At 50.5% G+C, this 16,189-nt stretch overlaps 6 protein-coding genes across 6 annotated transcripts; 5 read left to right on the top strand and 1 right to left on the bottom strand.

Annotated features, from left to right (window-relative positions):
• The first annotated feature begins 922 nt into the window (after positions 1–922).
• Positions 923–2,975, top strand: M438DRAFT_395222 (uncharacterized protein). The gene is made up of 4 exons (XM_029909201.1): positions 923–1,204; positions 1,256–1,687; positions 1,758–2,170; positions 2,233–2,975. The coding sequence occupies exons 1-4, from the start codon at positions 1,120–1,122 to the stop codon at positions 2,872–2,874; spliced, it is 1,572 nt and encodes a 523-aa protein (XP_029763123.1). The 5' UTR covers positions 923–1,119; the 3' UTR covers positions 2,875–2,975.
• Positions 2,976–4,426: 1,451 nt separating this feature from the next.
• M438DRAFT_159267 (uncharacterized protein) lies at positions 4,427–5,210 on the top strand. Its single transcript, XM_029899034.1, has one exon. It carries the CDS (start codon positions 4,553–4,555, stop codon positions 5,027–5,029), a length of 477 nt encoding a protein of 158 aa, XP_029763122.1. The 5' UTR covers positions 4,427–4,552; the 3' UTR covers positions 5,030–5,210.
• Positions 5,211–6,542: 1,332 nt separating this feature from the next.
• M438DRAFT_403535 (uncharacterized protein) lies at positions 6,543–8,070 on the bottom strand. Its single transcript, XM_029909661.1, has 2 exons — positions 7,594–8,070; positions 6,543–7,536 (listed from the first exon to the last, which is right to left on the bottom strand). The coding sequence occupies exons 1-2, from the start codon at positions 7,929–7,931 to the stop codon at positions 6,729–6,731; spliced, it is 1,146 nt and encodes a 381-aa protein (XP_029763121.1). The 5' UTR covers positions 7,932–8,070; the 3' UTR covers positions 6,543–6,728.
• Positions 8,071–9,444: 1,374 nt separating this feature from the next.
• On the top strand, positions 9,445–10,682 carry M438DRAFT_291698 (alpha/beta-hydrolase). Its single transcript, XM_029901756.1, has 3 exons — positions 9,445–9,745; positions 9,803–10,011; positions 10,060–10,682. Exons 1-3 carry the CDS (start codon positions 9,543–9,545, stop codon positions 10,626–10,628), a joined length of 981 nt encoding a protein of 326 aa, XP_029763120.1. The 5' UTR covers positions 9,445–9,542; the 3' UTR covers positions 10,629–10,682.
• Positions 10,683–11,154: 472 nt separating this feature from the next.
• On the top strand, positions 11,155–11,895 carry M438DRAFT_395219 (uncharacterized protein; the record flags this gene model as incomplete). Its single annotated transcript, XM_029909200.1, has 2 exons — positions 11,155–11,487; positions 11,537–11,895. 2 exons carry the CDS (start codon positions 11,155–11,157, stop codon positions 11,843–11,845), a joined length of 642 nt encoding a protein of 213 aa, XP_029763119.1. The 3' UTR covers positions 11,846–11,895.
• Positions 11,896–13,079: 1,184 nt separating this feature from the next.
• On the top strand, positions 13,080–15,565 carry M438DRAFT_343353 (uncharacterized protein). The gene is made up of 2 exons (XM_029904965.1): positions 13,080–14,005; positions 14,056–15,565. Exons 1-2 carry the CDS (start codon positions 13,244–13,246, stop codon positions 15,253–15,255), a joined length of 1,962 nt encoding a protein of 653 aa, XP_029763118.1. The 5' UTR covers positions 13,080–13,243; the 3' UTR covers positions 15,256–15,565.
• The last annotated feature ends 624 nt before the right edge of the window (positions 15,566–16,189 follow it).

Genomic DNA, 16,189 nt, shown 5'->3' with positions numbered 1-16,189 from the left:
CGACTTGGGGGCATCTGCGGTCTTTTCTTCAGGCTTCTGGCCAAACAAGCCGGTGGCAGGTTTTGCGGCACCACCAAAGAGACCAGTTGATTGTGTAGGGGGAGGACCAGCGGGTGTGGTGGAGAACAACGAAGGCTTGTTGGCATTTGTAGCAGCAGGAGTGGTTGAGTTGTTGCCAAAGAGGTTTCCAGCAGCCGAGGGAGCAGCAGCGCCGCCGAAGGGGTTGCCAGTAGGAGCGACACCTGGGGTGGTAGGATTGCTACCTGACTTCTCGGGAGCTTTCTGGCCAAAACTGAAGCTAGCAGTAGTGGGTGTTTGTGTAGAGGGAGAAGCAGCGCCAAAGAGGCCTCCTGTTTGAGCACCAGTGGAAGCAGCAGCACCACCACCAAAGCTAAAGCCTCCAGATGCCGGAGCCTTGTTGGCGCCTCCAAAGAGACCAGCACCAGAGTTGGCGTCTGGTTTGGGAGCAGCAGAACCGAAGATGGAGGGCGTGCTTGCTCCAGATGTATCCTTGGGCTGACCGAAAGAGAAGCCGGACATGGCGACGTGAATTTAGTCGGGGTGGTTGACCCGTCGAGGGCGCGTTTCGTGAAAGGGAGATTTGACAGTCGGTGTTACGCGCGATTGGAAGATCGATGTGGGATGTTGTTCGTAAGGCGACTGGATATATGGAAGATGATCAATGGTAAAGGCAAGACTTTTGTGAATTAAGCATGCGCGCAATCGACGTGAAGCTCTCTTTGACGAGCATCCAAAGCAACACGCTCGGACTGAAAGTTGCGCTGCCTGCCAAGCCAAACAGTCGTTCTTTCCTCTTTCTGCAAACAAGACAAACAGATGTTGTTTCTTCTCTTTGCAAACAAGGCAAACAGGCGGTGCTTGTCGTTGAAGCTGCTCAGCCTCGGACCCGCCTTCTCCACGTCACTTGATAGCTGCTGCGCATTTGACGCTGCAAGTAGACGCGTTCGAGAAGATATCTACTGCTTCGGATCCGTGTCTTTCTAACTCTTGGTTTTGCTCTTCGTTACTGTGACTCGAGAAAACAACATCAACTCTTTGCCCTCTCTATCGCCAATCATCAACTTCAAGTCTCTCTCCACACTCCACAATCTACACATCATGGCTCTCCAACCCCCGTCGGAGCCCATCGAGAATCTGAAGGACCCCGGTGCACATGAGCTGCCTGGTGTACCACAGATTACTGGTAATTTGGCCATGTTCTTGAGTCATTTTTCAGCAACTAACCCATCCGTAGAACCCGAGGAGTCTGATGACCACTTCTCTGATGCCTCAGAGGGCACTCCGTCCTACCCTCCCGCTATCACCGGTCGCAACCGTGCCTTGTCCATTCCTGTGACTCGTGTTGAGAAGGTCGACGACGAACCCAGACATGGCGAAGTCCCCGGAACCGAAGCCTACAACATCAGATCCCAAGATGCCGTCCCTGACGAGATCGAAATCGTGCCCGATGGTACCAGAAGCCGCAGTACCTCGCATGTGAGCGAGTCCGATAGACCAGTCACTCCCGGTGGTACCCCTGTCCCTCATCTCGTCGTTGAAAAGGTCGACCCCAGCGCCCCTAGCCACGGTGATGTGCCCGGCACAGACGCCTACGACATGAGAAGCGCCGATGCTCAGCCCGACGAAGTCAAGCAGGCCCCTGCCTCTCACAGCGCTCCTCTTGAACGTAAGTACATGATCCTGCGAGTTCACACGACCTCCTCCCCAAACCAAGCCTTCATGTTTGACGAAGAAAGCATCACCAACTCCCAATGACAGATCTCGATCCCCAAGCCCACAACTCGACCACCAAGAACCGTCCGTCCTGATCACCTCTGAGTCCCAGATTTCGCAGGAATCACAAGAGACCTCCCCCTTAGAACTCCCCCTGCAACCCAAGACCGACATTACCATCGAACAACCAGTAGAGGAAAACGAAGACGACTTTGACGACTTCTCTGAACAACAAACAAAAAACACAGACCAACCCGACAATGACGAAGACGGCTTTGGCGACGACTTTGACGACTTTGAAGAAGGTGGTGCAAACCAGGCCGAAGGGGATGATGACGATGATTTCGGCGATTTTGATGACGGGTTTCAGCAAGCAGATGCGACTCCTGTTGTCGCGGCCCCTCCTCAGCCTGTACAGCAACCCCTAGCACACCTTGTAAGTAGCTCTGCTCAATACACATTCGCAGAAAGCATAGACTCATGTTTCCACTCGTGCAGCCCAACCTCAACTTTGCCGATCTACAGACCTCGGACGATATACTCGACGCAATGTCGCCGTACATGCTCGAGCTCTTCCCCGAACTCTACGATAAAGAGACCGCATCTACAGACAGTACAGCTAATCTTCCTACCGATCCTATCCTCACCGATCGCAGTGCATCGCTCTGGTCTCAGCTTGTTGCACCTCCTCCCTTGCAACCACCCAACTGGATTCGCAGTCGTATTCGCCGCCTCTTCCTAGTCTCACTCGGTGTACCCGTCGATCTGGATGAGATTCTGCCAGCCAGTAAACAAAAGAAACTTGTTCTTCCCAACATCCACCTTCCGGAACAAAAGAAAGAAGACGAGAAAGCGAAACAGAACGGTGGCAGCACTACAGGAGGAAGAAAAGGACCTGCTCCACCACCGGAGTTCAACGCCAATGAGGCAGTCATGCTTGCGAAGACGACTGATACAGCAATTGAAGCTTATTCTGATGACGAGTTGAAGGCACACGTGCAAAGGCTCGAAGATTTGATCAAGGATGCAAGTACAGTGCTCGAGTACTGGGTTAAGAGAAAAGAAAGTGCTGTGGGTGATAAAGAGGCATTCGAAGGTGTCATTGAGAACCTTGTCGGTTTTGTCAAAAGCAGACGGTGAAAAAGTAAAGACTAGATGTACAGAAACCAAAGATTAAAAGTGACTACAGACTTATACCAGAATTATTTGCAGCCTTGCTCTCTCCGCACAGAGCATCTTCCAATTCTTCATTTATGAGTACACAGCTACGTTCGCCAACCCACGTACGCCCGATTTCATAATGCGAGCAGCTACCCGCAGCCATCCATTCCCTTGACAATCCTCATGCTCACGTTTTCCAGACCCTGCGCATCGTCTACATGCTCGAATACATCCACACGGACCATCATTCGGTCTTCTATCTACACAGTTACGTTCATGAATGAAACCTTGCACGCCAGACCTTAGATGTTAGCCGTTTAGATTGGCAATCAGCCATCCGTTTCCTGCGACACTATTCATGCTCGCATTTTCAAACCCCTGCACGTCAAAATTTCGGTCAAATGGTCATCAGCGCCCGCGTTTTATTTCGTGGATTTGCGTGCTTGCATTCTCATAGCTCTAAAGAGGTCAGCTTCAAGCAAAATTCGCACTCACTATATCGCTGGCTTACATACTTGCATTCTCAGAACTCTGGAGAGTTAAGCTTGAACGGTTCAATTCTCGAATCCCACACCTATTACGGCGTGGACTGACATATTTGCATTCTTAGAACCCTGCAGGTCAAGTATAGGTGGTTCGAATCATTGAGACTCGCACCTGTTACGCCGTAGACTTACACACTTACATTTGTCAAACCCTGAAAGTTGATTAGAGATGGTCCGACTATCGGAAATTGTACAGTTATTTTCGAGGGCCTTGCATACTTGCATTCACAAAACCCTGTAGGTTAATTGGAGATACTCCGAGCTCAAGACTCGTCGCACGCTATCGGTCAAAGGCCTCACACACTTGCATTTTCGAAACCCTGCAGGTTGGTTGGAGAGGCTCCGAGCTCGAGACTCGTACACTATCTTTTGAGGGCCTCACATACAGTACTTGCAAGCTCAGAACCGTGGGAACGATAATCCTAGCTGATTCAGATCACATTACGGGTGACTTTCCTCACATAATTGGATTCTCGAAACTCTGAAAGCAAGTTGTGGCTGGTCACGGCCTTCCATACTTCTGTTGCTTCACTACGAGATCGAACTTCAATCGCTCCTTCCTTGAAAGTTGACTGTTCACATTTATGCTCATGTTAATTTGTGGCGTCACGGCAAAGAAGGGAAGCGAGAACTGGACAACTGCCTGCATTTGCAGCTTCTTCGTGCCTGCACTTGCAGCTTTCTCATGTTTACACTTGCTTGCACCTGCTTGCACCTGCAACTTACTGACGCCTGTCTGAATTTCTCACGCTCACTGCTCTTGTCCCCTCATCACACTCCTCACCTACTCCATTCTCTTCTCACCTGGTTGATTCTATACACCACTCTTCTCCACCTCGATGAGGCCTATAACCAGTGACTTCAAGCCAGCGGCAACCAGGCTCCAGCCAGTGAGACCGTCCTGGAAGTGTATTCGACGTTAGTACCTCCCTTCCACTCCGACATGCCCTAGACTCTGACATTACCCTGACAGACGGCCATCGTTGTGGAAGAATCAGACAGCGAGACCTTCCAGTCTCAGCGTCAACCTTCGGCAAAGTCTGAGCTCTAGTCGGGCTCGACTTCTGTATCGAAGCCGAGAAGGCTGACCAGACACCCTGCCTGGAACCTCGATGAAGACGACGACGAAGATCAGCCGCCCAGAAACCCTACCAGAATTAACGATGCAGACGGAGACTATGCTCTGGCTCTGCAACTTCAAGCAGAAGAAGAAGACAACCAGCGTCGTGCTCAAGCAGCGGAACATCAACAAGAGGACGAACTCTCTCGCCAGTTCCTTGAGCGTCATTCCGCATCGACTTCAGAGCAACGTCTCGCATCGACTCCAGAGTTACACCTCACATCGACTTCAGAGTCACGACTCGCAGTTCATGCTGTCAGGAAGTTCGACGAAGAAGTCCAGCCGCCCAGAGACTCTGGCTGGAACGTCGATGGCGAAGAAGATTCCCTTGTCCGGAATGACGACAAAGACGAAAACGAAAAAGGAGAAGCTGCCAAGAGATAGAGAGTTACGACGAAGTTCTTTGAAGTTCAGCAACAAAATTTTATCCCGGACTCCGAGCTCGAAAAGCTTCTCAAAACAGCATTGACTGCGACGTCGATGCGGACTCTGGAAGATACGCGAAGATTCAGCTGAGTCCCAATCAGCGTGTCCTGACTATCGCAGATTTTCTGCAGCACATCGACGTCAATGATCGCCAGGACGTGCTTGATTTACTCGACCAACAAGAGCAGTCCACCGCAGACGACGAATTGCTACAGCGTCGATTTGAGCAGACTACGGCAGTGCTTCGTCAGGAGTGCCCCGACCGCGATCCGGATTACCTTGTGAAGCCCAGTGGAAAGTTGTCAGACCCGCAGGCGCATCTACTGAACTATCCAATCTTCTCAATCTCGCAACGGAGAGACCGGAGATCTCAGCAATGTCTTCATCTGTATCGCCGCACAAGCGATGGGGGGTCTTGACAACGCCTTGTGGATCGACAGGGCTCAGTACATACTTCCATACCAGCACAGTGTGCCTCAAGAAGATCAGTCACTCTGTAAAGCTCAGCAGGATTTCCAGAGCACATGGGTAGATACGTGGAAGAGCGTACAGGCAAAGTCTGAACTACTCTCGGGTGTCTCCCAAGCAGGAGCATGTTGGAACGTGTTCCCATTGAGCAAACTTTTCAGGGTCTCGGATCAATTCTTCTTCGGAGAGAACATGCAGGGCTTTTGAACATACCATGAGCCTGATGGGCTATGTGAGAAGGCGGTGTTCTTGTTATTTTGTCCACTTAGAATTTTTCATTCATATGTACTTGATCTCTCTTACAACGACCAGAATCCTTTCTACGTTACAGCTGAGCTAGCCATGTGGATCTTCTTGTCGTTTTCCACAGGTTTTGCTCTGCGTTTTGCCACAGAGAACAGTTCTCTGATCTTCTCCCAAATTCGAGTAGGGCTGTTTGCGAGAAAACGGGCCACATTCAACAGTGGTAAGAGAGTTGCGAAGATCGAGGATGGACGTCCCTGGGACGGACGAAGACCTGATATACTCAACCACCACGCCACCAAGGTTCATCCGTACATACCTGAAACTTTGAATTGACACATCTCCCAAGAACTGTGACAGGCTATCTCATAAGACATACCACAGGAGACAGCTAATACTTGGAGTCCAATAGGTTTCCAGATACACCGCATGTCAACCCGAGCTCCGGCTGTCCAGTAGCTTCGGCTTTAAGGGCTATCAAAAGGCACAACAATATCGAGAATTCAGTGAGGGTCCATCGAGAGCCCAAATTTTCGCTCTCTCTCTGGACCTTCTTCGAGTACTCAATACCTTCGTGCATTTCTATAGTTGAAGTTTACCCCTGAAGCCTCCTGAGAGTTTAACGATGTTGCAGAAACTCTTCGACTTGTAGGTTTTGGAGCGACAGGAGAAACCGTGGAAAGGCTCAGAAAAGGGGCAAAGACTTCCGAGACGCTCTCACTGGACACCGCTCGGGTCAACAAAAGCACTTTGTATTTCTACAAGCTGCAGAGTCACAACGTTTAGCACTCTGGGAAGTAGGACCGTAGTAGTTATATGAAAAGAAGAATCGAAAAGTTTTGTATGTTCATCACGCCTGCCTCGCCACCGGACTGTGACGAGCAAGGCGGCTAAAAGAAGAAAAATCTACATCCATCTAGAAAAAGATAACACAGCCTTCTATAAATCAAAGTTACAACCGCTGGCTGGTCATACAAGAGTCACCGACCGAGAAGCGAATCAAACATCAACAGTTTAGAATGTTGAAGTGATTAAAGATCGTACTCGTAAACGTACTGGACGTTGCAGTTGGCATCATCGCTGGAAGCGGTAGATGAAGGAGCAGCGACCGATGAAGCAGCAGCAACAGAGCTGGATGATGCGACATAAGCGGAAGATGCGGCAGATGAGTAAGCGGCAGGGGCACTGTAAGCAGATGAAGCAGCAGCAGATGACTCGACAGCAGGAGCAGTGTAGGCGGACGAGACAGCAGCGACAGATGAGGTCTCAGCAGCAACAGCCTCTTCAGAAGAGGTGGAGGAAGCGACGGGAGCGGCCTCAGAGCTGGATGAAGCAACAGGGGCGGCCTCGGAGGTAGAGTAGGCTGAGGGAGCAGTCTCAGAAGATGAAGAGGCGACAGCCGAAGAGGAAGCAACGGCAACCTTAGCCTGAGCAACAGAAGATGAAGCGACAGCAGACGAGGCGGGAGCAGCAACGGCGCTCTGAGCTCCATCATCGGTTCTCTTGCAGCCAGACTTGGCGGTGATGGCAGCAGGGCAAGCAACACGCTCAAACTCGACCTCAGGGTTATCAGCACCCTCGAACCAGTCGCCGAAGCGGAAGTTGCAGCCAGACTGCAGAGCCTTGGGGAAGGTGCTGCAGGTGTTGCTGCTGATACCACCGTACTGGGCGCCCCAGCCGGAAGAGGGAGCGTTGTACTCGTCGGTGCAAGCGTTGAAGATACCAACACCGCCACCGGGAATGGCGAGATCGAACTGGTTGCTACCGAGATCACCACCGGTGTTAGTGGCTTGGACGATCATGGACTTGCCGGCGATGGAGGTGGTGGTGAAGGTAAGCCTGGACATTCAGGTTAGTATAACAGTCTTCTCGCTATTACATGTAGGAGAGACTCACTTGTAGCAAGAGCAGCACCAGCTGTCCTCGGAACCACCAGCAATGTTTACGGCAGCGAAACCGTAGGCGAGATCGTCAGAGACAGCCCAGGGAGACTGGTCAGAGCACATGTATGCAGAACCACCATCACAGGCAGAAGCGGTGTTGGCGTCGGTCAAGGGGCTGTCGTTCTTGTCGCAGGTGGTGACAGGGGCGCTGACATCGGCCTTACCAGGCCACGAGCAGGAACCCTTGCAGCAGTCCCAGTAGCGGGTGGTCTTGCCAGTCTCAGCTGCGCTGGCGACGCTTGCGAAACCGGTGGCCAGGGCCAAGAGGGCGAGAGACTTGATGGAAGACATGTTGTGATGTGTTTTTCTAGGAGTCGAAAAGGATGCAAATTTGTAATATGATGGTCGCAGACCTAGTAGAAGAGAGTGTAGAACGAGTGTGGTGTAGACTTGCTACGATAAAATGAATGACTATTCTTGCGAAAGAAGCTGTAGAGGGATGTCTCAGAAGAAAAGAGGAGGAGGACGAGCACTTAAAAGACCTACCATTTAGTCTAATACTTGATAGTCAACAGGGAAGGGGTGAGGCCTGAGGATGCGAGATCCGAGATCACTTCTCATCTAGGGCTTGTATACACGAAACAACCTTAGAAAGCTTGCCCTGTGTTAGCCAGCTCGGTCCTGTGGTTCAAGCACGTCAAATCAAGTTTCATAGATTGAGAAGGGATAGTCTGGAGTGGAACCCGTCTCCGTCTCATCGCTTGCCATCGCCAAAGTTGCGTTTGAATCGTGCGACGACGTGAACGACGGGAGTGTCGGAGAGGACTGTGGAGGCGAGATTGAGATTGCGGTTTGATTTCAAGCCCGGGCGGCGCTTGTTTTGCCGGCGACCACCCTGTCTCCTGCTGCTTGCATCGGGAACTTCTGCATGACAGATGAACACGAGATGTTTTCAATATCTCCTAGGGCTGTCTAGATGGAAGTGGTCGCTTGACAGATGTCGGCCTAGAAGATGTTTTGTAATGTTGCTGTTCTGGGCAGTCAAGAATTGGAGCTCATCTCCGGCAGATCATTGAGGACTTTTCGCAAATCGATGAACAACTCTAAATTACCGAGAAGTTTGTACGGAAACAATGAAGAAATCAGTACGATCGTGATGGCACCGGGACGAATCAAAAAGAAAGCAGTGCGTGGGCATGAGATGGTAGAACGCAAAAAAGAATGCCTCGAGGGAGAATCGAACTCCCATCTAAGGATTACCCAAGCCATGCTTGGTCATTTCGATGAACGATATGAGACCTTTGTACTAACCGTTATACTATCGAGGCTTGATGGACGGAAAATCAGAATTTGCAAATATCACTACCGTTTCTGAGAGGTCTGTGCGCATGTCTATCGGCGTACTGCACAAACCCTTCTTCTTACGCCTTCGCATCACTGGAATTAATCATGAATCACTTAAACATAGAGTACAAGACTATATTAAGACATTAGTCCATTGCACTGAGCAACTTCACAACTTGTCCCTTCTCGACCTTTGAAAGTCTCAGAGCTCTATACATTTCTGACTTCACAACATCGTCGAAGCACTGTGCGACTCTATGTTTACGAATACCTCATCGACTACTGGAGTCATCAGTATCGGATCCAGCCGAGTGACTTCTGAACTTCTGGAAGAGCTATATTACTCTATCTGATATGGATCAAGACATGGTGGGTTGCCAGAATCTGCTGCCATGGTCGGTTCATGATGGTTGAGAGTAGCACCCTGCTCTATGCCACGTCTTCCGATTTCTCGGAAGCGCACGCAATAACCTTTGGCTCTCCTCTTTCTCGGTACTATGTTGTTGATCCTCGGCTTATAATGGCAGATCACCTGTTTGATATAAACTTCAATGTGCCCACGGGGTCAACTCCCTCCTGCTGTTCGCACCATTGACTACCTACATACCAGAAATCACGATGTCTGCACCCGTGTCGAAGTTCTCTTCATTCAACGTCCATGATGATTTTGTCTACAAGAATGTAGATGGTGTAGCCATCAAGACTGCCATACTCGTTCCAAAGTCGTTGAAGCCAGGAACGAAAGCACCAGTCCTTGTGCACATGCATGGTGGAGGCTTTATGACCGGCAATAGGCTGTTCGAGCCGTGGTTCGCATTATGGTGCGCACGGATTGGCCCTGACAAAAATCCCGGGTCATCTGCTAATTCGATCTGTAGGTTCATGCAATGGGCAGAATCCGTGGGGGCTGTAATCGTCAGTCCTGATCATCGCTTGCTTCCGGAAAGCTCAAGCGAAGACATGGCCGACGATATCGTCGACTTCTGGAGTTGGGTACACGCCAACTTGTCCGCCGAGGTCTCAAGAGTCACTTCCGGAGCGACTGAAGTTGACTTAGAAAACATCGCGGTGGGGGGCGAGAGTGCTGGTCAGTATTCGTTTCGTGCTCAGCTGTCAATCACTAATCACGAGATAGGTGGTTTCCTCTCAGTGTTGTCTGCTTTGACCTGTCCCAACGCCAAGATCAAGGCTGTAGTCTGTCAGTATGGACCTCTGGACTATGAAGTCCCTTGGTTCACTCAGCCCAACCACCAGAGGAGCATCATGGGAGCACCACCAGCTGAGCCTGGGAAGCCTGAGGCAGTGATCCAAGACTATCTGACCAGATACGTGGACGTCGAGAAGATTGCGGTCCGTACAGAGAGCCGTGTAGAAGAACTTTGGCCTCTTTGCGTCGCGTATGCACACGCCGGTAAACTTGCTGGAGCCCTCGGACGATCTGACAAAGTCATGCCTATGAGACTTATTGAGAAGGCCGAGAGTCTGCCACCTATTTGGTTCGTGCACGGCAGCGGAGACACAATCGTCAATCCAGATTGCACTATGAACTTTGTCAACAAGGTCAAGAAGCTACTGCCCCAGACACCTATGCATGTATCCATGGAACCAGGAGAGCATGGTTTCGACGGTGGTGTTCCGCTGGATGAGAAGTGGGTGCAAGACGGCCTGTCGTTTGTCTCACAGTACTGGCCTCTCAGTTCGTAGTTCTCGACTTTAAACAGAAACCAATAATCAATCTCTAGATCTGTTAAGATGCCATCTGTAGGACGAGCTGAGGTGCTGAAATGCTGACTTGGAGTTGCATCTGCAGCATGTCTTGATAAGAGCAACTCTAGCCGAGACCCTTTTGATTGCATCACCCCAGCATCATCGAACGGTTCCTCCACGTCTCCGCCTTTTTCAGCCTCTTGGTTCGCCGATGACTGAGCCTCAGATCCTATGCTAACCACAATTAGAACTATGTTAGCATCATCGACTATGATCTCAAAGCAGATTGGGTCAAATCGCTCATGCGAGTGTTGTTTCGACGTCACGACTCTCATGACGAACATTTGTAGAAAGTCGATGGCTTGAGGCTCAAGTACAAAGACTATTTCTCTATTTACTTTGAACCATTTCTCTTCCAATGCTTCTTACACATCTCCAGCCACTTTCACGCAGAACATTTACCAGTCTTCCTAAGACTTCTTTTATCCGTCCCACATCCGCAATTCACAGACAAACCGCAGCCATGTCCAGCAAGCCCGGAGAGCAGTTCGAGGTTCGCCAAACCTCAACCACTGAGGACTACACTCCCGACCCTTCGAAGTCGCTCCCACTCAGCCCCGAGCGCCAGGCTCTTGTGGACGATATTCTCGCGCTCTACAGCTGTCAGCCTACGATCAGACGCGTTGAGCGTTACACAGCCGACTGCGTCTACGACGACCAGTTCGTTTACGCCAACGACAGATACAAGATGGCAGGCCAATGGTTCGCTCTGCCCAAGTTCTTCAAGGAGAGCAAGAATGAACGTTACGAGATCATCAAGAACGACAGAGACTTGATCCAGTTCAAGAACGAGCAGGTATGTAACAAGAGTTTCTTTACACCGAGGACTATGCTAACCCAAGCAGTCATGGACATTCAAGCTCATTCCCAAGACCGCTACCATCAACGCTATCGTCTCTCTGTCCCTTGATCCCGACACAGTAGATTCGGACTTCATCCAAGTCAAGTACCACAAGGATCAGGCCAACGACAAGGATTATTCTCACAACGGATTCGGCTTCCAGTTCAAGAAATTCCAGGCAGACAACGTCGTCAAGCTCATGTCAAGCGATGAGGTGAAATATTTCGAGAAGGACAAGCATGCCGCCAAGGAACCCGTAAAGAAGTACGGTACTGGCGATGAGACGGGCCAAGCTCCTAAGCAGGACTTCTAAGTAATGAGATGAGGTATAACAGAACTTAATGTATTATGAACACATGAACGATACCTAACAAGACATATTCCCCTCATACGTGCACGACGAATTGAGAGAGCATACATACACGCGTGTTATGGATGTATTTATGAAGATACAGAGAGTTTCCAGGATCATGTAGTGACCAACTCTTATATCATAGCTCAATGGTGAAACTCAGCTATACTGGAATACTATCAGTTGCAAGTATGGTAAACTCTAATATGGCAAGGAGGCAGGATTGCTCCTTCCAATCCAGGTCACTCGTCTATGAGCTATGCCTTAGATCATGATGACTGAAAAACATTGCGACGTGTGGGAGATCAAACGAGCCTTGATGCATGTCACTTCCAGACTTCTAGGAGACAGACCTACGCCTGCCACGACCTCTGCCACCAGGGACCTACCAGCGTTTCCCAGTTTTTTTTTTGCTGAGACTACAAGACTCTGCCCAACTATCAGACCCCCCGGTAGATTCTCAAGCCCTTCAAGGCTTCTCTTGTATGATGTATCATCTCCGTGGTTGGATCTGCCTGTTTTCTGGTCGAAACCTACAGAACCCGGACAACCTTGGCTGTCTTCTACCTAGCCATCGCACGTATCTCCTGCTCTAAACCGACACGGACGAGAGCGGAAAAGCTAAGTTTTGAACTTTTTGCTGGCAGTTGCACAACTCGAAAAGGATGAGAACCGGCCAAGCAAGCAGTACAGAAACACGGCAGCGGTTGTGAGAAGAGCCAAGCTTCCAAGCAGACCTTCTAAACGAGCCGAGGCACGACGGAAACTGTATGAACGGAATTGATATCAAGCCCCAAAGCGGGTCAGTCTCAGGAACATGTCACTAAAAGTTGGTGGGGTTCCAGTTGTCAAAATGCACGAGGATTCGACATGTCAGGGAGGCTCAAAAGTAGTAGCGAGAGAAGCTTCGTTTGACATCTTGATAGACAGGGTCCAGCCACGACAGACAACGTGTAGTTTAGCAGCGAACTTGCTGGCATACCATATTATGGACAGATGTATAGGCGAGGAATGTGATATCGGCAAGCTCAATCGCAAAAATTACTGGATTGAGATGGCGCTCGTGCGAGGTTTTCGAAAGGCGCAGAAGCTTGAGCTGTCAACGCGTGTCGAATTGGGAAGGTGGCTGGGCGATCAGAGTGACGTTGTGGTCGAAAAGTTGCGTAGCCACCAACTGAGACCTTCTTGATTTCTACGCGACGCGCTCCCTCCACCAAACCTCTCTGACCTCACTCGACTCCAAGCTCAAGTTCGACAGACTACAGGCCATGCTGTGTGCATAATTGCCGACATTACTACCGCCTCTCTCTCCATCACTCTCCATCATTGACCTCCTGCACGCGCGTGCACACCTCAAACATGTCAGGACCCTCGATACACTTCACGGTCCCTGACCGATCGCTGTTCAAGTTCCCTCCGGACAACCTTCCAGCCGCTCTCCCTCCTCCGTCCGACGAGGCCACTTGGAAGTCGCCCTTTCCCATCGATTTCGACGTCTTCAACCGCGCCCTCGACGTCAAGGTGCCTATCACCATCGCAACTACATATGTCATTACAGTTCTCGCCATCAACGCCTACAATAGGCGCCAGGGCAATAAGCCATGGTGGATCAGCACAACTCGCGGTTTCAAGATCTTTGTTGTCCTGCACAATGTCTTCCTGGCTGTCTATTCCGGTGTCACCTTCTACGCCATGTGTCGCGCTATCAACGCGACCTGGCCTGGACTTGATAACAGCGCTGGTGTGGCCGGTGTTGCCGACTCTCTCTGCAAGATCAACGGCCCTCGCGGCCTAGGCGACGCTGTCTACTACAATGCTACCTCCAGCCTCTGGCAAACCAAGAACGAAATCATCAAGTTGATGCCAGAGGGTGTCCCTGATTCCACCGATGTCGGTCGTCTATGGAACGAGGGTCTTGCATTCTGGGGCTGGTTCTTCTACCTGTCCAAGTTCTACGAGGTCATCGACACTGGCATTATCGTCGCAAAGGGCAAGAGAAGCGCAACTCTGCAGACCTACCACCACGCAGGCGCTATGTTGTGCATGTGGGCTGGTATCCGCTACATGTCCCCCCCTATCTGGATGTTTGTCTTTATCAACTCTTTCATCCACACTCTGATGGTAAGAGTAGGCCACTCAGAAAGGAGAACCTAAAGCTGACCATCGTGTAGTACACTTATTTCACCCTCTCTGCCATCAACATCCGTGTGCCCAACGCTCTCAAGCGTACCTTGACAACCATGCAGATCGCTCAATTCCTCTTTGGCGCATCCTACGCCGCCATCCACCTCTTTGTCAAGTACGACATTCCTATTGCCACTGCATACAGCATCTTCCACCCCATCTCTTCTGCCGCTGCAAAGGCTTCTGCGACCGCCTCGAGTGTTGTTTCGGCTGTTCCTGCCGAGACCTATGGTGCCATCCTTCGCCGTATTCTTCTTCGCGCTGCTGGTGACGAGGGTGTTGCCGAGAATGTTCGCGACAAGCAGGGAAACATCATCATGGAGCAGGCAAAGGAGGCAATCCAAAAGTATCACGAAGAGACCCGTTACAGAACCGACTACACCACCATCAACTGCCTTGACACCACTGGACAAAGCTTTGCTGTTTGGCTCAACATTCTTTATCTCTTCCCCCTGACTGTCCTCTTCGTTCGTTTCTTCATCCGCGCCTACGTTTTCCGCAGTGGCTCAAGCAAGTCGAGAAGCAAGCGCCACTCCGCTAGCCGCGCTACCAAGGAAGCCGCACAGGGAACCAACCGCGAAATTGAGCATGCTGGCAAGGCTGTCGAGAAGAAGCTTAGCCACCTCCCGGAAGACTTTGCAGCCGCTGAGAAGAGACTCGAGAAGAAGCTAGGCCATCTCCCAGAGGACTTCAAGACGACCGAGAAGAAGCTTGAGAAGAAGCTCGGTAGTGCCGCCAAGGATTTCGAAGCCGAATTGAAGAAGGATCTCCAAGCCCTTAAGGAAGGCAAACTTCCTCGCTCCAACCGACCCGTTAGTGACCGCGTCCAGAGCTTCGAGCGCAAGATGACTCCCACCAAGAAGGATCCGCAGCAAATCAAGGATGAGGCAGCCGACAGCATTGATGAGCTGAAGGAGCGTGTGAAGCTGGAGACCACTGACAGCGCCCCTGACTCTGCTAGCGCAGCCGGCTCACCAACCAAGAAGCAAAAGAAGAGAAAGAACAAGAAGAACAAGAACAAGCAGGCTACTGCTGGCGCCGATAACAACGACGACCACACGGACGCCGCTGATTCAGGCTCCGAGCACGAGCATACCGAGCCAGAGAACTACGCTGCCGCAGTGAAGGAGAACTTGAAGAAAGAGGGGGAGAAACAGGACATCAAGCAAGAGACAGACGAAGCTTAGAAGGAACGCTGGTTTAAAAGCCGCTTGGGGAAATTTGGCCGTAGATCCGGAAATGTTATATTGTTAGGGTTGTGATCTTTGATAAAGGTCACATGGAAAGACAGATTTGATGACATGCCCGTCATTCTTACATTAGTTAGCTGGAGCGGTCAACTGTACTATAACTATAACCATCACCACATTCGCAGATAGCAATGAAGCAACGAGCAACCACGTGAACCTCTAGATACTGAGCTCATCAGTTAGGATAAGCTTGCGATAGGGCTTCTCATGTCGCTTCGAAAAGGCAGGATATTTTCGTACTCAGGTACATGTCCGTGAGAGCAGCGCTTCCCTTGATCTCTTTGAACAACTACATCAAAACCAAAAACGTCGTGCCTTTTGATGGCTGTTTTGCAAGGCGTGCCAAACTGAGAGGTCGACTTTAGTAGCTTTCCCACGCTCCTGCACCTACATTGCTTATGAAAAGGGGTAGGACAGCAGCATAGCAGCATGTATAAGATGTCCGAAACAGTGCACTACACTGTGCCTCTTGACATAACCATTGCCCGGTCGACAGAAAGTGGCTGAGACGAACACGGGACTATCGCCCAACTTACTCGCAGCCCCACCAGCAGAAACGAAAAATTGTCGCATAGTGGCATTCTAGAAAGCATGCTAGCAGAGCGAAAACAGAGTACTAAAAGGCCGAGTGATGGCATTTCATTGCTAATGATGGTGGTGGCCCTGAGGGCGGACTGTTTACTCTGCCCCGTGCGTTTGTTTACTGCAAGCCCTTCCATGAGGGGTCCCACAACGACGACAGCAGTTGGGTGAAACTTCTCAGGAACAGCAGTGTATAGAGACCCTGGATGGTGAAAGTTGGAGGGTTTGAGAGCGACATGTCGTCGTAGAATAGTGTATTTGTCTATGATCATATCAAGATCCTTGAAAT

This window comes from Aureobasidium pullulans (genome assembly GCF_000721785.1).
Source record: "Aureobasidium pullulans EXF-150 unplaced genomic scaffold scaffold_4, whole genome shotgun sequence".
In the NCBI taxonomy this organism is placed as follows: Eukaryota; Fungi; Ascomycota; class Dothideomycetes; order Dothideales; family Saccotheciaceae; genus Aureobasidium; species Aureobasidium pullulans.
This window is presented reverse-complemented; position numbering and strand designations above follow the sequence as displayed.

What these genes read in the sequence shown, in the direction of transcription:
- M438DRAFT_395222 (XM_029909201.1), top strand. Translation starts at nt 1,120, where the DNA reads ATGGCTCTCCAACCCCCGTCGGAGCCCATCGAGAATCTGAAGGACCCC. An exon ending in TGGTGTACCACAGATTACTG is followed by an intron (nt 1,205 to 1,255) that starts GTAATTTGGCCA and finishes ACCCATCCGTAG; the next exon opens with AACCCGAGGAGTCTGATGAC. An exon ending in AGCAACCCCTAGCACACCTT is followed by an intron (nt 2,171 to 2,232) that starts GTAAGTAGCTCT and finishes CCACTCGTGCAG; the next exon opens with CCCAACCTCAACTTTGCCGA.
- M438DRAFT_159267 (XM_029899034.1), top strand. Translation starts at nt 4,553, where the DNA reads ATGAAGACGACGACGAAGATCAGCCGCCCAGAAACCCTACCAGAATTA.
- M438DRAFT_403535 (XM_029909661.1), bottom strand. Translation starts at nt 7,931, where the DNA reads ATGTCTTCCATCAAGTCTCTCGCCCTCTTGGCCCTGGCCACCGGTTTC. An exon ending in TGGTGCTGCTCTTGCTACAA is followed by an intron (nt 7,537 to 7,593) that starts GTGAGTCTCTCC and finishes CTGAATGTCCAG; the next exon opens with GCTTACCTTCACCACCACCT.
- M438DRAFT_291698 (XM_029901756.1), top strand. Translation starts at nt 9,543, where the DNA reads ATGTCTGCACCCGTGTCGAAGTTCTCTTCATTCAACGTCCATGATGAT. An exon ending in GAGCCGTGGTTCGCATTATG is followed by an intron (nt 9,746 to 9,802) that starts GTGCGCACGGAT and finishes TTCGATCTGTAG; the next exon opens with GTTCATGCAATGGGCAGAAT. An exon ending in GGTGGGGGGCGAGAGTGCTG is followed by an intron (nt 10,012 to 10,059) that starts GTCAGTATTCGT and finishes ATCACGAGATAG; the next exon opens with GTGGTTTCCTCTCAGTGTTG.
- M438DRAFT_343353 (XM_029904965.1), top strand. Translation starts at nt 13,244, where the DNA reads ATGTCAGGACCCTCGATACACTTCACGGTCCCTGACCGATCGCTGTTC. An exon ending in CTTTCATCCACACTCTGATG is followed by an intron (nt 14,006 to 14,055) that starts GTAAGAGTAGGC and finishes ACCATCGTGTAG; the next exon opens with TACACTTATTTCACCCTCTC.